Source organism: Nylanderia fulva, unplaced genomic scaffold, assembly GCF_048542155.1.
Source record: "Nylanderia fulva isolate GAGA-0341 unplaced genomic scaffold, ASM4854215v1 Scaffold19, whole genome shotgun sequence".
Taxonomy (NCBI): domain Eukaryota; kingdom Metazoa; phylum Arthropoda; class Insecta; order Hymenoptera; family Formicidae; genus Nylanderia; species Nylanderia fulva.
This window is the reverse complement of record NW_028190161.1, coordinates 1886366-1907550: the sequence shown is the minus strand read 5'-3', so window position 1 is coordinate 1907550 and position 21185 is coordinate 1886366. Positions and strand designations below refer to the sequence as shown.

Genomic DNA, 21185 nt, shown 5'->3' with positions numbered 1-21185 from the left:
ACATCGTTCGGGGATGACGACTGATATAGAACGCCCAAACCACCATTCTGCCTTTCCCCCTTCCCGAACTTCCCCTCGTAATAACGGTCCGTCGTTTTACAGCTGGTCGACTCTTTTATTCGAAGATCCACGTGGATGGAAGGATCCGAGGTCATTCCAGCATGGAGTTTCCCCGGGAGGAGAGAACAGCACCAACATTCCGTCCTACAATTTGCTCAGCATAGCCATACCAAGAAGTCGTTTTATCGCCCGGATAAACTCGCCAGAATGAGGAACGCCTGGTGTCGCAAATGGAAAGCCAACCTCTACTACACTCTGCCCCCAGCTACTGTCCTGCGCGACAGGTGAGGCCGATCACGCGTTTGATTAACACGTAAAACACGGTTGCCAAGGAACATCCTTCCCCCAACTCGTTCTGTCAATAATTAAAGGCCGACTCTTTCGAAGTCAGCTTTAATTAAAGGACAAAACATCGAATAATTCCACGAAGAATTTTATCGAGGAAACATACAGTTTATGTGTCACTGAAGTATATTTATTTCGATTTTTAGGAAACGCAGCTAATTGCTTTTATTCGTGAGTATGTATGAAATATATTTCGCAGATTTTTGTTGAAACAATACGTTAGAAAATTAAAAAAAAATACGTTTCACAATTTATATTTTTTAATTTTTTATTATTTCAAAGTATGCAATTGTCAAAGGTCCCTAAAAACTCAAAAAGAAAAATTATAAAGTGATAAATTAATTTATATATAAAAATGTCAATAAAATAATGAAATTTTATCCTTTATTTAAATTTAAATTATTTATTAAAGTTTTGACGCAAAAGTAATATAATTTGAGTTAACTTTTTTTAAATTGATTTCAAAAATTTTTTAAATCCTGTACAGCTTCGGAAACAAACGATATTTTTTTTAAATGTATTATTGGTTATTTTAAAATGTTCCAAAAAATAACAGAGTCGCTCTTTTAACTAATATTAAATATTTAATTGCTGTTTCAAATTGTTTGAAATAAAAACAAAATAAAAAGTAAAACAAACAAACATAAATAATGTTTTCTCTCAAATAGCGTTAACAAAATTGAATTACGTGATTGTCATATTAATCATTCTTTAACCCCAGCTTATTTTTTTGCCAAGAGAAATAAAATATAGAATAGTGAAAATATAGAAGTAAAATACAAATAAACACCATTTAAAAATTTAGATGCTGTTAAACTAATAGATTAATATAATTTAACGTATGTATCAAAAAATAGATTTAGAAAGCTGCTTATTATAAATATGCATATATACAATTTGTTTTGTTTTTGTTTAACTGTTAAACTAAGCACAGACTTATTTAAAAGAAGCAACACATTGATGAATACAAAAATCGCGGCTATTTAAAGGTGCAAAAGAAACTGATAACCGAAATTATATACATGTCGGCTCTTTTTCACCGAACTGTTGGCAACACAGTAATGACTGTTCGTGCCTTAAGAAATGTCGTTTGAAAAATGTCAAACAAGATGGTTACATTCATTGGATCACTGTCATCTTATGTCAGCATGTCAACGACGAAAGTCGCTCTAATTCTAGGTGCCTAGTCGATTAACATTTCTTAAGCCTACTCCTAAAAATAATCATCATATCGCAGAGTTATGATTAAGTTGGACACTATAATCATATATGGTATAAGAGTGCTAGTTAATTATATTTCTACATATCACAGTTTTTTTTATCAATGCAAAATTGTTAAGATGAAATGTATGAGTAATTTCTATGTAGTTTATATTGTATGGAAAAAAATCTCGCATTACACAGACTTCTATCGCGGATTAAATTTCTGTTGAATTGTTATAAAGATATCGTTTGTGATCAATATTGATATTCTATTTAGGTAAAAAAAAGTTTTAAATTTCAAACGTTTGTGATTTTGTAATATTATTTTACATATAAAGAAGAAGCATTTTTTTCAATAATCTTTTCCTTATATCTATCATTCTCAGAGAAATATCAGTCATTCTATTATATTTAAATAAAAATATTCTTTTTGCTATATATGTACATATATTTTTTTTCATTTCCCTTCTTTATATGTGTGTAATATTATATTTTTAAAATCAATTTGAAAAAAGCGATTCATACATTCATTCAACATTCACACAAAAATATCTATGCAAGCATATAAATAAAAATTCTTAAATAAACTTCAAGAAACAAATTTGAAAATTAAATTTTTTTTCTCTCTATTTCAACATAGAATTGAAGAATCTATGGTTAAAATCAACCCGACGAGCCGGAGCGAAACCAGGAATGTAATCGTTTTCGCCGGTCCCGCTCTCATCGAGATGATCCTAAAACGAGTTCCGGGAAGAAAGACAAAGAATCTGTATAATGGTGAAGTGGAGCGGGGTCCACGGAAAGGGTATTAAGAATAAGGACAGAACAAGAGAATCCAAACGAAAGCAAATTTGACTTTGCACTTCCATTGTAAAAATCGCCGAGGCTGAAGTCACGTGCGAGGACAAAAGAAAACATGTGGATACGTACACACATCCTCTTTTTCTCCGTCTCGAAGAGAAAGGCCTTGAGAAGGGAAGTCCGACGGCCATTACCACCGAACGGAGGATCGAGAAGCACGCTTACCTTCGAGGGAACCTTCGAACGCAAAACCGAAAAGACTCTGAAATCGTTTGAATTTTAAACCACTTGTGGCGCGTTTGGCCTGCTCGAAGATTAATGGCTCTAGCTCTGCCCTCTTTTCCACATTTTCTCTTTCTCTCTTGTTTTCTCATGAAAACCAAAAATAAAAAAATACGTGTGCATATGGTATTAATTGCACGAAAATTTAGGAATTCGATGATGTATGAGACTTTAATTACTTAAAACGAGACGAATGTCTCTTTTAATTTTTATTTTTAGATTAATATTTGATGTGTGTCATGTTCCTTAAAATATAAAACGGAGCCCGAGCTCTTAATAGTTGGTGAAAAAAAAAAAAAATATATATATATATATATGTACATTTAGTACGTAAATAAAAGAATATTGTTAAATCTAACAATAAGAAATTTCTATATAAAAGAGGAAAAAATTGTGTTTGTGAAATTATACACATTATTATCAGCATTGTTAAAATTTCATGTCACACTGTTAATTTTCTCTGAAATTTATTATTTAACAATTGTTAATAAAAATTTCTCATTAAATAGTAACATAAAAATAAGAAATATTAAATTCAATTAGATTTAAAATGTTATATTATAGCTTGTATTATAAACATATATGTATCGCCCGCATTGCACGGTTACTATGCGATAATAACATATCTGTCATCAAAACCATGCCTAAAAGGCATGTAATTTATCGTACCACGCTTAAAACTGATATACGCACGTTTATTAATGTGTATTTAATGTGTTGCGAGATATTATGCAGTGGTGAAATTGAAGTGCACCGAAATGAAAACGACGAATCGCTTACGTAATTTCCTTGAATATTCATCGATGGCAGAATGATAAACGAGTCGGAATGCGATAATTATAAGGGAGGATCTAATTCCAAGAATCCCGCTTCTATATGTAGTATGGAAGATTATTACGGTATCATATGGATCCGTCTTCTACATCAGTTAATTTACGTCGCAAAAAAGTGAGTCATTGAGAAGAAAATATATTCATCTATATCGAGTTTAATAATCAACGAAAAAATGTGCATCATAAAAAAGTTCAATCTACATTTTTATTGATAAAAAATGTAGTTCAGAATTAATAAAGTATGATTTGATACTGAACAGCACTCTTCTTCTTATAAATATAAAAGAGCGTGTCTTCGATTTTATTCTCAATCAATTATAGTGAAGGATTCCCAGACGTGCACAACTTCATTTAGAATTTCACACACGCAACATCGTCGATCTATTTATAGAGGAAGAGTCAGGTCTACCTGTCGATTAGCATGTTGATGATGAAAAGTACAAAGGCATACCGTACGGAGAATTCTCGAACTCGACGCACTTATCGGACGCGTGATTCTCGATGACGTATTTTGTACTATACAAAATGTATAATATAGAGAACAACTCAATATCTCGACAAGAGTGCATCGCATGAAAAATAATACTGAAACATAAAATTGTTGAATTATTAAATTTTAACAATTTTGTTTTCGTGTTTCGATATTATTTTTTTACAATGTGTTTTATATTTTACAATTATTGTTTTACAATTAATGCACTTTTATCGATATTGAAATTTTGGATTTATATTCGTTTTTTATGTTCGTGAAGTTTTTCCTTAAACAGAAAAAGATATTCGAATAATGGAATTTCTCTCTACGTAAAATATGAAAGAAATTTGAAATACTTCGTGTTAAGCGCGTTCGGCAACTATCTAATCACATATCTTACATCACCCATATGTGATGCGATATATCCGCCTCGGGTTGGCGAATATATTCGGCGAACGGAGAGCGGAACACGCGGCATTACACGGGCGTGCACGGATACCTACGTACACATATAAGGCGGCACATAACAGAACGCATGTAGATGCACGGTCGCGCGTGTAGCAACACGGTCGAGCACCTTCCGGGCGTGCAGGCGTGGATTATTGCACGAATGATTCAGTGACCAGTCATTCGCGCGAGTTCACGGCGGTTTTCTTGCTCACATATCGCTGGCGCGATATGTTCGCGATTCTCACAGCACGATAGGATCGACGCCCAGAGCTCGTCGTAACAAAGTTTTCTTATTAAGCAAATCGGTTGGGAATACCGGTTAGAGATAAAGGTCATGTTACATGCAATTAGGGCAATGTGTGACGCTTGACCCTGTGCCAACACGGTTCATTTATTGAGGAGCGTGCTCTGAAAATATTATGTACCGATGCTCTCATTATCTCACATAGATATTGTGTATGTATATTTAAATATTTATTATTGGAAGAACTAAATATTAAGGCATATAACAATAAACTGTGAAAAAAGAGACTCTGAGCCGAGCAATTAAGAAATTTTTCATGCTCGAATATTAAATTATAATTTATTGCAGGTATATGCATATTTAAATTCACTTTTTAATTCCAAAAGATATTTTATGTATAACTGAATTTAATTTCTCTACACCAATTATCTTTGAATAATTTCATTTTCATATATGTATATGTATATATATATATTTAGTTTCTATTGTATTTAATATGCTAATTTTTTATTTCAAATTTTCAATAGGATGATTTAAATCACTCATTGTTAACAATACATGTTTGATATTTCTTTCTCTACATTTATATCTTTTTCTCTTATATATTCGTCGTTCGTAACTAAAAATTTTTGATAGCAACGTGAACGCGCCATGGTCGGGATGCGGGCAAAGACTACGCCTGTAAATTGATTAGCCCATTCATACTTTCAACTCGCCATCCCCTCCTTTTATTCATTCATCACGGTTATGCGCTTCATCGTTACAAAGCCAAATTTAGACGACGCGTTTGCTTGCCAAATGTTCATGAATATAAATGCTCGAAAAATATTTAAATCAATTTCACAAACATATTGAAATACTGAAAATCGAGTCATCATTTGTTAGAATATCTAATAAAATATCTACGAAACTAAAATAATTTGCTCCAAAGCAAAAAAAAATAAGATTTTGTTGTTTATTTTTATTCTAAAAACTTAATTTACACATGGAAAAAATTAGCTATTATAGCTCTATATTACACACGAATAAGGACAGTTAAAATTTAGCTATGATAGCTAATTTTTTTCCATGCTAAGAATCCTTATAAAATATAAAAAAACTGTTTATCGAATCAATTATTTTTCTAAATATTGCAGATTAATCGGCTCGCTTCTATATATTGTATTTGATATATACCAATGAAATAATATTCTTATATCAAATAAATATTTTTCAATCAATAATCAATATTAGTTTCAAATAAATAATTTATTAGGCAGTATTGAAATATTTATTCAAATTTGATAATTTTTGTTCAGTGTATGCGTATCTATCCATTCGAATTAACGCTGCGTCGCCTCCTTAATATTCTTCTCGCGACAAGACGAAATCCAACCGGTGGATATAGCGCCATACTCCGCGAGATTGTAACGACGTTGTTTCCGTGCCTCTCTGTAACGCACCACGTGCGGCACGACCGCGCCGTTAACACTGCAACATCGCGTTGCTTCTAACGAGAGAACTAACTTTTCCGCCATGGAAATGCTCGAGCCACGGAGACGTTTATACCAGGCATAATACAGAGACGCTGCGTCGATTCCCGTCGACAGATTCTTCGCTCGTATACACGTAACACACATACGCATAGAGCCACCTCGTTTCAACTTTGTGTTAAAAACGCATCTCGCTTGTACATAGAGAATACATGTCTGAATGACGTATCTTTCTATTTACGGTCCACCTTGGGACATAGCTTGTATTGTGGATAGTAGTGTAGTCTGCGATTACGAGAACGAAAGAAGATATATTTTTTCCTATATCATTTCGCAAAATAAAATATTACACAAATATTTTATTTTCGTTTACTTCGAGAATCGTTAATAACTTGTGATTCTTTATATAATTCTAGAAATTTAGATTATTATGTATGATGGTTATTTATTTGAATAACGTTTAAAAGTAAGAATTTAGAATTTTCAACATTTTTAAAATAATTTTGAAGCATGTCAAGTTTTTTCAAAATACCTATTAATGATATTAAAAATTAATTTTTAATAAAATATAAAAAGCAGTGATATATAACATTATTTCTTCTGGATAAAGATGACAGAAATATTATTGACACAGCTCATCTACTTTAAAAATAGTCTAATGTTTCACGATGGGCCTTCGAGCTTGAAGTAGTACAAACCGCTCGAAAAAGCTGCAGTTTCGTGCCGTGGACGGAGGAATATAAAGAGCGTATTGTGGCCGTTACAAGAACGGTGGATTACACACGATTCACCGCACGAGACTCGGAAATGATATATACGCAACGGAGAATACCGTAGGAAAGAATACTGGCCGCATAAATTCGGGGCGCGAGTCACACGACGACGAGGACGCTAAGCGACATATTTCCCGGACTCGCGTTTGTACTCTGAAACGGTATTAAGGTATTAAAGCGTTCTCGGCGAACGCTTTCCTCGTCCTGTGTTCTGTCCCGTTTATTTGGATCCTCCGTTTTCGATTCTCCGCGAAATACGCGTAGCACATTATATTTGAAGCATCGCGAAAACCGCATTATTTTGCCACGAGAGTGAGAATTATTTCACCACGCGCGAGCTTCGAAACACGGGCATGTAAAATTCACATGTGTTCGGAAAATTCCTGGGACTTGCTCTGCAGCGAAAGAATATTGAAATATTAAAGTTCAAGAAAGAGAAGGCACAGAGAGAAGAGCTTTACTATCCGCGTCTGAATAGTTTGTTCTCGGCTTGATTCCAGTCATATACGTATGCAAGCATCTCGAAAACACGAGGATATATAGGGTGTCTTAAAAACATCGGGTGTCCTATTTTTAACGATATTTTTCAACAGAATCGAAAACAATTTTTTATTAGAAATTACTTCTTCATTAGCATTTTTGCACGTAGTGGTTAACATTAAGTTAAATATGTAGATAATTTTTTAAATTTTAAATTAATGTCTATGTATGAAAAACAAATTTATTTGAATCTAGGATATTTTTACTTGATATTGTGTCACAATTTTTAAATTTTCAATATGTCTTCATAATAAAATCAACTTTAAATGACAAATTTTTATAATCAAACAAAATCTATTTCAAATTAATTAAATAATAAAATATTATTTGTGATATTTTTAAATAATCTGTTTATACTTCTATCGTTAATTTTTTTTTTTAATTTAGTTTCATAATGTATGTCTCATTGAAAATTTTCCATTGTTATACAATTGTCAATCACGCATTTAATTTAAGTTGTATTGACATGTATAGTATATGAGATTGTATCAATAAATTCGTACTCCAAAAAATTCCGGCTTTCATTTCTATTGTTCTTTAAAACAATATTAAAATATTGAAATTCCGCCAAATTTCTTTTTATATCATGTGTGAATATTTCGTTTTCGATTCCAAAAAATCGCGTCGTGTATGCACACTTAGTCTTGCATGAATCGTTGAAAATGCATTATTTTATTACACATCTCGATTACATCGAGCGTCTATCAATGTTTTTATAAATACTAAAATGCGATTCTCTTTGTATAACGAAGTAAAGAATATGTCAATATTCTTTAATTCCTTATATTCTATAACTATGTTTTACCTAAAGCAAGTAATATCATGCTATTTAATTTTATTATTATATTTCATTTTAAAAATAAAATATATTTCACGTTGATTCTGTATTATATATTCTATGTTGAATATTTTTTAAATACGCTTCAATATATATTTATAATTCTGTAGTTTAATGTTCGAATTATATATACTTTCTCTATACATTTTTATGAATATCAAAGATGATTACAGTTGCAATGGAAAATAATAACAGAGTATATTATGCAACTCTACATTACGAGAATAATATAATAAAATATAATAAAAAATAATTATTTCAAATATTCTTTCTGCGTAATAATATATATGCGTGTTGTATAATAATCATATCAGACTTATATACATCTGCCAGAGTTATGATTGCTGCTCATATAACTAGACAATAGACAATAGACATTAAAGATACTAGATATAATATAAGTTTAAAAAAAATAATTATTTCTCAATATACCAATGTAAAATAGATTCCAAAAAAAGTAAGTACAGATATAATTAGATAGAAACAGTTTACGTATCACAAATATAAAATTACATGTAAGATAATATCGTGCGCAAGAACGACATTTGTTTTCATTGTCTTGCACGCTTCACGTCCACAATGCCGTAATAATTGTCTACTATTATTTTCTTTGAACAGGCGCCAAAGCATACTTTCTACAACACTCCTTTAGTGAATCTTGTTAAGTCATTTTAAAGATTCCGCGTGTCTCAACATTGTAATACATATAATGCACATAAAAAGTGCAACAATATATCTTTCTTGAAAAAAATTCCATTTCATTAATAATGAAGAAATAACTTTTAATGTCTAATGGCTATCGACTTTTTAACTAGTAAACAAAAAATATGCCTCATATGTTTAAAAATTACTTTTCACATTAATCAATTTCTTCCCTTAATCATTTTCTTTTCTTCTACCCGTTAGACAACTTTACATCACGCTTGAAATTTCTTAACACCCTCCTTTCCTTCTTCCAATTTAGAATTCAATGGTATAGCTAGAGCAGCGGTTCTCAAAATCGAATTTGAATATATTCAAATATTAGAATATTTATAAATATTACGAAATTAATACTCGAAAGTGTGTCCTCGCATTCTCACGATTTCTTCTGTTAAGAAATTCTTTGAAAACATATTTTTATCCTGACAAGTCGTGAATTTCCATGAAATGTGTGTAAACGAAAGATCGAAGAATTCAAAAAAATGTGTGTTGACACGCCCAGTAAGGAAACAGAATATCGAGTTTCTGAAACGCTCAGATAAAAATCTGCTTGGCAATAATGATTCGACGGATCCATCAAAGTGAGAAGATTAAGAACCGTTGCTCCGAAGTAATGTTCTCAAATGCAAACCGGATTCGCTTTCTTTTTGACGCGACCGCAGCATTTAGTACGTTTGAGCTCGTCGGCGAAAACGCAATCCCCGGAATGCAATGGTCATTTAAACTCTGTTAAAGCAACTCGGAACACTCGATTTATCCGTAAAGTCGACACTCGAACAAAAAGGGCCAGAAATAAAGAACTTTTCACGTATTTCACGGAAGCTCTCTCGGAAGAAATAAAACCCTGTTAACCTCGAAACAGTTTCTGTTCGCACACAAACTGTTTCTAAATTTCCCAAAATACACAAAGACAATCGAACGAATTGCGAGCTGGTTCAATTTATCGGTTTAAATTTCGAATCTACTTCTTGAAAATTTCCCCGCGCGATTTTCCATTGTTTTTGAGATCCATTCGAAAAAATACCTCAATGACCTACAACAACCTACAACGACGACTTCCGTCCGATGAACACAAAGAAGACACGCCTACGCAAGAAGAAATATTCGTATCGGAGCATCGCCCGTTTGAAAATTCGGAGGCAACACCATAATGGTGGAGGTTAAGTTCCTACCTGTCACGCGTGTTGGTGCTTGTCGGCGATTTTCGTGACTCTCCGTGGAACTTCGACGGCCCGCACGCCGACACGCCTGCACATTATCCTCGGCACGTCACTAATCCTATATCCGCTCCGCTGGTGCAATAATTCACTAACACTTATTTCCGGGATGTTTCGAAAAAAATGCAATACACCATTCGGGCGACGTACGCGGGTTAGTCACCACCGAACCGACGTATTGAACTGCTCCTGCACTACTCTCACGTGATCACACAGCCGCACTCGCGCACGCGTCCTCCCGTACGGAGCGACGATCGTTTCGACGTACTGATCCGGACTGTGAATCACGACTACTGCGGCGACGGCGAAGGGCTCGCGGAGCTCGGCGCCGGGAACGGCCGAGCGCGCCCGAGTCCGCCCGAGCGTGCGCGGACTCGCCCGAGTCCGTCCGATGCTCGCGCAGCCCCGCACGCGAGGAACCTGGTCCCGACCCCGACACGCGCAGCAGAGGGCTCTTTTTGGCCCGAGGCTGGTAACGTGAAAAGCGAAAAATTTTCTCATTAATTTCTCTATCGCGAAATTTTTCACGTTTCCGTCTTCCCCACCGGGGGAAGAGTTGCGGGAACGATCCCCGGAGTAATCTCTCTCAACGCGCTGCTTTGTGTATGTACTGCTACTATACCGCGCTTCTTCAAGGGCCGTATCGCGTGACCGCGAGAAGTCGCGCAACGCGTTTGTATGTACACCGTCTGGCACGAAGGCTACACTCGTTATCTTTTTGCTCTCGTTCCCGATCGTGAGATTCGCCGTAGGCCGGACAGGCAGGTAGAGAGAAGAGAAACGAGAGCGTGATCGGTTGCGCGATCGCGGTAGTCTCTCTCCTCTTCTTCGAAGCGTTTAAATCGCCGCTTTTCTTCGCTCATTACCTCACAACGTCAATAATGACGTTGAGAAACGCCGGAGATTACCGGCTAAAAAAAAAAAAAGAAAGAAAAAGAATCACGAGATCCTATAATGTCTCCTACAATCGTACAACGAATAAATGTACTTTTGAACGACGCGAGATGACCTTCCTGCTAGCGAGGACGTTGCTATTGCAAAATGACGTTCGGCAACGTGACTCCCCTTCGTCGTCGTGTATCGAGTTTCTCCGGAGAAAACATCGCGCTGCGCGCGCGATTCTTCCTGCAACGGCGGACCGACGAGACGACGCGTTCTCACGCATTTTTATCGCGCCTGCCCCGGGGAAAGCTTCGACTTCAATGGAATTCCCTCTATAGTCGGTGCAAAACGATGTTACCTTGTGACGGTCGTATGTGGCGTCCTCGCGAATTCAAGTAACACGCGCGAATCGAGACGCGATCGCGATCGAGTATAGTTGTGCTCGATTTATGCTAGACTCCGGTCTTTTATACTGTCATGCCTTGATAATGGAAACAATAAATACGATGATATAATCTGTGTTGTAGTAGTTGTCAAAGCGTCAGAATGTGTCATTCTTTTGTTATCGTTCTGACTTCTTTCTAATTCTACATATGTATAACAAATAATGGTTATCACATGAAATGTACGCAGCAATTCGCGTATGACTCCTCAGGTCGTTCTTATTTGTGATTATTATCATATTAAAGTTATATTTTTTATTGTTCTCGTCATAAATTAAAAGGTTGAGCTTAAATATTGTAATCTATCTGTCATTCTATATCTGTTATATGTATATGTATATATGTGAAATTGTAAAGAAATAAGAATGTGATAAATGATAATAAAGGAACAGCTTTCTGACATTTTATAAAATATTTAGGCTGAGTTTATAAATTAACATGTATGTATTAATTGGACTATATTTCTACACAGAGAGAATTTTCTTTTCAATTGTATTCTGAAAATCTCATGGTAATCGTGAGACAATATGATATTTAAGAGTTTTATAAGAGTTTCTCGGATTAAAAATATTTATCATAGATAATAAATATTAATATTTACCTCAATAAGATATAAAATATGTTCGATTAATTTTACTATACGTTCCTACATACTATGTACATATTAATATTTTTTATTGTGGCATATTAATCAGAGAAACTCTTACAAAATTCTTCCAATATTATATTGTCCTATGTCCTATATTACCATGATTTTCAGAGTAAATTCCAAGAAAAAATTCTTTCCGTGTATAATCTGTCATTCTATATCTGTCATATGAATACCTATATATAAAATTATAAAGAAATAAGAATAACAGCCAAGGAATAGCTTTCTAACATTTTATCAAATATTTGGCTAAGTTGATAAATTAACATGTATGTATTAATTGGACTATATGTCTACACAGAACTTTTCTCTTAAAATTTATCTTGAAAATCATAAAACTGAGACAATATGGTATTAAAAGAATTTTGTAAGAGTTTTTCTGATTAAAAATATTTTCGATTAATTTTACTATGTACATGTTTATATTTTTTCTATTTTTTATTGTGGCAAATACTAATCAGAAAAACTTGTAAAATTCTTCTAGTACCATTTACCTATTTTAAGAGAAAATTTTCTTCGTGCATAATCTATCTGTCATATGCATATATATATATATATATATATATATGCAATGAAATTATAAAGAAGAATGATAACAAAGGAATAGCTTTCTGACATTTTATAAAATATATTTTGACTGAGTTTAATTAATATGTATCTTAATTGGACTATATTTCTGTATGCAACGTCTACTCCAAAATCCACAAGCGATCCCAAGCGCCGATCAGCTGTTCGCCAGCCGCTCACGAGTTTCACAACGCGAATTCTTCGAAAATGCGATTCGTAATCGATCTGTGAGCACTTAGGTCACTGTACGTGAATCATTCATTCGTGCATCTATTCCGTAATGTGTGTATACCTAACCACCGCATTAGTGCGTCCAGGTGTTACACGATATGGACGACGAAATACGATAGCTTCCTCGTCGACGTGCGAGAAGCATTGCACATACTGCGGTTCGACGACGTAGACATCGAACGAGCGACTCGGCAAGTCATTCGTTTGCGCATGAAGCGAAGAAATACATATCATTTTTCGTCAAGCTTTCGTTCCTCCTACTGGGACAATCTCATGTATGCAGTGGCTCGAAATTCAAGCCAGTAAGCGTTCGTTATGCACATTTGCATCGATGCAAAAGAACTTAGTTACGTAATAATATTGAAATGCCACAAGAATACCTTAGATTTCCTAATTTTTTCCAAATAGCGCGAAATAATAAATAAAAAAAATGAAATTAGTAGATTAAAAAATAGAATACAGATTAATCATTTATCAGCAATATAATTCAGAATACACATTAAATATTTTAGATTGAAAAAATGCAATATTTTTTATTTTATAAATATGCTGTTTTCTAAGTCGGACAATAGAGCCAAAGAAACGAAAAATTAATTACTCGGAACTGTATCTCAATTTGAGATCCCAAAGTTCCATATATAAATTAATCTCGAAACTTACATATGGAGAAATAGGCGCGCAAATCCTTTGGCTCTATTGTCCGACTTAGAAAACAGCATATTTATATTCTTTATATTGAGAGCCGATAAAAAATATTTATTTCTGAATTTTTCATTTTAGTTTAATATATATATTATTGTGTCAATTTAGTGTGATTTTTTCTTGTAACTCAGATATTACTCACATACATATATGTTCTTGAAATAAAAAAACTCATATATTCTTAACGTTTCATGATGTGCACGATGTCTTTATTCAATAAAATTTAACTGCAGTTAAAAAAGTCGTGAGTCTCGATTAAGTAAGCATAATAGACGTGATTTTAAAAAGTTATCGTCCAGATGGTGTGTAATTTCTCGGTTCCTCATTAAATGATATTTGGTACAAGCCTCATTATGGTGACGAAAACGTTTCACGGAACACATTATCGTGACATCCGTCTCGGCTGCTGCATGCAGTTGATAAGATGGGATAGGCCCACGCCACCCACGCTTACCAGAACGAAAGCTAACCCACTCATTCTTTCGAGCAAGTCGAGTCCAACAGCGCAATCAACTTACAGCAAGATTCAAAATAGTGTGTCTACGCACAGTATGAGAAGAATATATAACTACGCTGTCATTTGTGAATATAATATAAATTAATCACTGTATCGACTTGACAGATTCGTTTACGTTTCTTTTTTTTCATTTCTATTATTATTGTTGCAAATTATTTATCAGCATTTATCTAATTTCAAATTAAGATAATTTCCGATATTGGTATTATTTTTGTATTATCCATATGGAGTATAAAGGAGAATATAAAGTAGCAGCTCGGGGATATTCTATGCATAAGTTAGAAGGAGTTCATGTTTTTGTGCCGAAAACGCGTCGCTAATCTTTAGATCAGACGCACGCAACGCAAAGTCGTTAAGCCACACGTACCACCGATAATCACATCGAAAATATGAAAACTCACGCCACACGAAGTGTTTGCAACCTGCGTTTTACCTGCGCAATTGCGTGCCGAAATTTTTTTCCGCGTTTTACAACGTGTCGTTCAACGTAGAGTAAAATGTCTCCTTATCACCAGAAATATCATTCTTTTTTTTTTCCATTTCAAATGCGCGTCATCTCGAATTCCACCGATTGATCTCTAGTTCTCTATACAGATTCGTGCAGGTTCGTGCAAGTTTAGCGCAAGAGGTCGGAGCCAAAAGGAACCTCGTGGAAGAGTTTGTTCAGCGAAAGAGAAAGGAGTGTAAAAGACGGACAGAAAGCGAGAGAGAGAGAGACAAAAGCAAAAGCGAGAGGTAGGTAGGTAGGTAACGAGGGACAGAAAGAGAGTGGAAACAGGATAGGGTAAAGAGAGATACGGTCGTTGGCCGGTTCGGGCAAGGCTGCTGGCAAGGAGAACCAGGGCTGTAGTTGCAAATAAAGAAAACGGGCGCACACCTTCGATCGACACCGCTGCTGTAATAACGGGGCGCGTATACGAGAAAAGAGATGCGAATCGCTCCTCCCTTCGTTCAGCATCGCCGAAGAGTCCTAAACCGGTGCGCTACTTGTAAACCAGTTTCAGATTTACAAAAAAAAAAGCGACCGGTGCATCATACGCGATGCCCGCGAAAATAAAGTGTTATCTCAGAGCAAACTCGTTCCATCATCCAGAAATTATAATCAGATTTATATATACTGTACAATAAACACGATTAAAAAGGAACTCTTGCTATATATAAAAGATATACGATACGAAACGCTACGTTACTGAAGATCGGGATATTTAATTCTGAAACTCTGAAATATCTTCTTTGCAAAATTGCTATGAAAGTGTTCTCGCACAATCACTAAAAAAAATATTTTTCTAATCTGATTGATAATAGACAGAGAGAATTTTCTTTTAGAATTTACCTTGAAAATCATGGTAATTGTGGGGCAATATGGTACTGGAAGAATTTTATGAGAATTTTCTCTGATTAATATTTTTACACAAATCTATCACAATAGAATATAAAATATGTTCGATTAATTTTACTAAGTAAGTACATAGTAAAATTTACTATGTGTGTAAACATTAATCAAAGAAACTTTTCGGAATAAATTCTAAGAGAAACTTCTCTCCGTGTAGAAGTAGACTTATGTATTTTTAAATGAATGAGTCATTCAGATTTAAATCCTGATTAATTGTATTGTGACAATGACAAATATATAAAATCAAATGTATAATTTGTGACATCATCTCCAATGTTTTATAAATTATCTTTAAAGTACATCCCACATGACAGATCTTTATGACTGAACTATAATAAGTGTAAATCTTCAAAGAAACTATAATATGAGAAGATAGAGAATGTTATTGAAAAACATATCGATTACTATATATATATATCTTTATTAAAAATAATGTAAATCTTGTTTTGAAATTCTTACTATATAAATGTGATATATAATGCACAAGTTTACGCTCGCGTTAAAATTCGAAATGTTGAAACAGATACATATCACTGAACACATACATCACTTTTATAGTAAACAAGACTATTGCATCTTTCGCTATCTATCTCGGGGAGAAACAGATCTACATGGCACAAGCTGCATCGAGGGATTGTAATAAACATGCCGACCATACGATTGGATGTTTTCACACGAAGAAATCCGAGAAATGATTCGTATTCACCGTGAGTGACCGTTACACACGCACGACGATATAATACTACCGTATAAGCAAGTATATATTCCACACCTTGGCGATAAGAGTTCCCGGTATTAATCACGCCTAGCTCCCCTTATCGGCGTATGCTGATTATTAACTACCGCGGCGCGTCTCGTCGTCGGCTAAGTGCATATCCGGCGTCTCTTTTTCCTACAAACCGCGATGCTTTCATCGATGATAAATGTTTATCAGCGGCGAGATATCAAATTAAATTAATTAATCAACTTACAACTTGATGATACGCTCTTATTGCGCACATCCTTTATATCTTATTTTATTATTTTGCTGTTCAAAATGCCTGTCAGTTCGTGTCTGTTGTATTTTACACAGTAAAAATCCAGGAAATCGATGAATCGCGCAGTTTTCCATTATCGTTTTTCAAATTGCGGAAAATGGTTTACTTTTTGAAAAAAAAAAAAAAATAAATAAATAAAATAAATTTGAAGCGATGATAAAACTTACTCTGGAATCATGTAATCTCCGAAATAAAATGCAATCTCATTTCTGCATGGCGGATAGCGTAACAATGATCGTTTAAAAGATGTTCGTATTACAGCCCTGAGAACAACTCCCTGTTGCCGTTTCGCCATATAATTCCGAGAGACGAGAAATTCTGTTCGGTCCTCGGGACGCGAGTATCGCAAGTACCGAAGTATCAGGACAAAGGAACTTGAAGGACAAAAGGATAATTCGCATTGTAACTTGACACTACGGCATCCCTTACCATTTGTGCCGCAATGTAACAAAATTACAAACGCGGAAATTCGATTGAAAACATGGACGAAGGCGGAAATATCGCGCGAAAGTGTTGTAAAGAGTAATATCTGTACGAACATCAGGCTCGTATACGAAATAAGAATCGTAAATCATTATTAACACTGAAAGTTATCATTCAATAAATCAATCATATAAAAAATGATTAAACGCCTCTCTCCATTGTATTTTATATTTTTGATGTTCAACAATTATCAGATACAATCCAAAATTAATTTCTTGATACAGAATACATTGATCCACACCGAGAGAATTTTCTCTTAGAATTTATCCTGAAAATGATAATCGTGAGACAATATGGTATTGGAAAAATTTTATAAAAGTTTCTCTGATTAATAAGTGCGACAATAAAAAATATAAATATACCACAATAAGATATAAAATATGTTCGATTAATTTTACTACGTAAAATTTACTATGTATATATTAATATTTTATATATTTGTGGTAAATATTTAATTAGAGAAATTCTTATAAAATTTTTACGATATTATATTAACGCACGATTACTATGATTTTCAGGGTAAATTCTAATTGTAAGAGAAAATTCTCTCCGTGCATTAAGCTTCTTCCGAAAAAAAAAAAAAAAAATATTTTCTCGTTTTATTAATTTACATAAACATTTATATATATGTAATATAAAAATATATATAGTTCATAAAATAATATCGAGAATTCAGATATTTCTACTTCTGTACATTATTTATTAAATATAAAAGACTCTGAGACATTTTTTTCCGGAAAATTAAAAACGATAAAAGCCCCGAAAAATATAATTCTGAAAATAATTGCTATCGTGGAGAGATACGGGACGTTTTGGCACGCGATTCACCGCTGGAAATTCGGCAAACAATTATTCTTCGTTCGTATTTGTCTGTAACTTTCTCGTTTTCGCCCCGTCTGTCATTTCTCTCTCTCTCTCTCTCTCTCGTGCAACGACTAATTCTCTGGTATCGCGGAAGGTACAACACCGGTTAAAACTTCGTGCGGCGACGATGTCGGCAGGGACGAAGTTCGTTCGAGCTTGACTTTCAACGATAAAGGCATTCGGGAACTCGGTCGACCCAGAAGCGCAATCGGCCTGACCTAGATACGTCAAAACGACGAGGAAGGCTTGTCGAAATCGCGAGGACGTAATACCGATGCTACATCGTCCGCCTCGCATTCGTCGATGACAGATGGAATTCACTTAACCATCATCCTGATTAGACCGATCAGAGGACTCGCCGGAGCGTGAACCGAGTTAATTCCAGCACCGAGATGAAATCTCGTCGACTTTCGTCGTGTGGAGTAAAAAAATTACGAAAATTCTTGGGAAAAAATCCAAGTTTTTTCAATCAAGAGTAGTGCGACTCCGAGATTGTTGTCGAGAAAGAGTTTAGCATCGTAAACATCTCTAGAGAAGGCATCTCGGTCCCAGGATGAAATCGATGACGACGACGGCAGCGCTCGCACGTCACCGGATAAAAATGCCGAGGACTGGCATGCGGCAAAGGGCGGGTTCGTTCCGATGGAAAAATCGAACGGATATGCGGCGCGCGCGTCGGGAACATGTTGTTGCGTATGACAAATGCGAGGGATACTTACACGAGAACGGAAACATGGCATCTAATTTCCGCGAGTCATGCGATTTTGTTTGACGCGTGGGTGTCGCATTATGTATGTATATGCTTTATACTCGAGAAGGCAGAAATAATTTCAAAATCTAGACGGAAGAATGAACACAAGTCACAGATAGTGAAATGAACAGACGTACACGCAGAGAGAATTTTTTCTTTGAACTTACCATGAAAATTATGGAAATCGAGGGACAATATGAAATATAGGGAAGTATTTTATAAGAAAATTTTATAAGGGTTTCTCTCAAATTTACTATGTACATATTAATATTTTTTATTGCGATAAATCTTTAATCAGAGAAAGTCTTAAAATTCTTTCAATACCGTATTGTCACGATTACCATGATTTTCTCGGTAAATTCCATAAGAGAAAATTCTCTCCGTGTAGGGTGTGTGGAATGTACAAGATAGAAAAAAATGCAATTTAAAAATCGGAATGCACAGCGGAACGTTTCGATCTTTTATTGTTGCGGGCAGAAAGCGTCCTCGATTTGTTCGCGGCTCGAAATCATTATCGCGACGATAAATAAACGGTGACTAATTGCGGCGCGCGAAACGAATTGCTCATACACGAAAATAATAGCCTTCTTCACAATGGCGAGAGTGAACATATTCGTTCACGAAAAAAAAAACAAAAAAACAAAAAAAACAAAAAAAAAATCTAATTGGAAATAATTATCCGTCTCACGCGCCTCGTCGGAACGCGAAATAATAACAATGCTCGATTACGATCTCGCGCGCGTGCGGATGTTCCAAAATGCCTAAGCGTCCCACGTGGATCGGCCGTGTCGTGAATTTCCATTATCGGAATCTCAATCTGTCCTCGGTGCACCGACGCGACGAAGACGATCCGATCTTTATACTCTCTGGAAGCAACTCTGAACCCCCGGCGTGCGCGATTTCGTTCCCGATAAATTCATTCCCCGATCATAAACTCGCGCCCGGCAAAGTTGGAGCAACTCGAGAGGACGAGAGAGAAGAGAGGAGCAAAAAAAAAAAAAGAGGCCAAGCACAGAGATATCAGGTCCTTCCAACCTCGAGGGTACACGCGTTCGTCGTCGCAAGCGCAAGAAACGAGCACACGGCTAATTATAGCTTAACGCTTTCACGGGCATGGACATAAATAGCCTTTACGTTCGTGAATTAAAAATTGCAATACGCGGAAACGCTGTGCTGCGCTGCGCTGTTGTTGTCAACGAATGGATAATAGATTATTCATGCCTTATTCGAAATTCGAGCAGATACTGCTGCATCTACTTTGCGTGAATGTACAATGTAATCGATGGAAACGTCACATTCATAATTACACGCAATGAGATGGTGTAGAATACTCGCTTTGCTATTGAATTATATAGTTTGTATCGTTTTAATTATAGTATTAATTATATAGTTCTAGTTATGCATTTATAGTTTCAATCGTTGAATTATTAATATAATATTGTTATAATGTAACAATGACTACTTTTTAATATATTGTCCAAGAAGATTGATGCACTTGTTTTATCTTATTGGCACGACTTTGAAGATTCTCTCTCGGTAAAAATTTGACTCTTATTGTTAGTTAGACCTTAGAGAGAGAGAGAGAGTTATTAACTTATATTTTAACACACTAAACCCAATTTGTGAATAAATTGTAAATAAAAGTATTCTTATTGTTAGTAAAATAGGGAATTTTTTTTTTATCATTTTCTTCATAAAACATTGTATATAATATTAATATATAAAAGAATCTTGAGAAACAAATGTGTTTTTACAAGTGGCTATTATCTTATATAAATAACAGTTTAAAAAGTTCTTTCTATATATCCATTCTACGATATTATATATGATTTCAAAAAATAAATTTATATTTAAAAAATTATAAAATAAATTGTCTTTTTACGAGTGGCTACTATTATCTTTTATAAATACCAAAAAAGAGTAAAAAAATATTTTCTGAAAACTTCTAAAATATATTAACGTTTTGTAACTGTGTTAAAAATAATTTTAAGGTGAAATTAAATAATTTTTTATTTTAATATTTATGACTTGTCAAATTTTCCTTATAACTTATATAAAAATTAGATAAATAGCATCAATTTTGCTCGTAAACAACAAATAGTAATTCACGAGTTCGAAATTTTTCCCTTCTCCCCCACATTTTCCTACATCTCCTTAATGACAGTAATAAAGCCATGATTGTGTCACTGTTGGGAGGGAGATAAATCCCTTTGCAATTTTCTCGAGTGAGTCGAAATCAAGAAACGGTCCTTCGCCATAACAAGAAAAGGGAATTGCTCGCGGAGAAACACCTCGTAACATTTTCGCGAACTATACATTGAACGTGAACTGAGAGTAAAGTAGACTTCACATGGCTCATTTTGTTCATCGTTTCAAATAAATCACATCCCATAGATACGAGATATAAAATGTTAGTAACATATAACGACAAAGA

The 21185-nt window shown here is 34.6% G+C and overlaps 2 protein-coding genes across 7 annotated transcripts in view; one reads left to right on the top strand and one right to left on the bottom strand.

Annotated features, from left to right (window-relative positions):
* PlexA (plexin A) overlaps nt 1-21185 on the bottom strand; it is a 263457-nt gene that overhangs the window by 203823 nt on the left and 38449 nt on the right. Inside the window, exon 1 of one of the 6 annotated variants that reach the window (XM_029309202.2) lies at nt 10188-10528. The exons of the other annotated variants lie outside the window; for them this stretch is intronic. The gene's annotated coding sequence lies outside the window, so the exon portion shown is untranslated. Of the gene's footprint in view, nt 1-10187; nt 10529-21185 lie in introns of those variants that run through there. 6 annotated transcript variants of the gene reach the window in all.
* Nucleotides 81-2970, top strand: LOC114936143 (uncharacterized). The gene is made up of 2 exons (XM_029309204.1): nt 81-344; nt 2249-2970. The coding sequence occupies exons 1-2, from the start codon at nt 136-138 to the stop codon at nt 2418-2420; spliced, it is 381 nt and encodes a 126-aa protein (XP_029165037.1). The 5' UTR covers nt 81-135; the 3' UTR covers nt 2421-2970.

Excerpts from the sequence above, each read along its gene's own strand:
- LOC114936143 (XM_029309204.1), top strand. The coding sequence starts at position 136 with ATGGAAGGATCCGAGGTCATTCCAGCATGGAGTTTCCCCGGGAGGAGA. Across the intron at positions 345-2,248 it reads GCTACTGTCCTGCGCGACAG|AATTGAAGAATCTATGGTTA; the intron begins GTGAGGCCGATC and ends ATTTCAACATAG.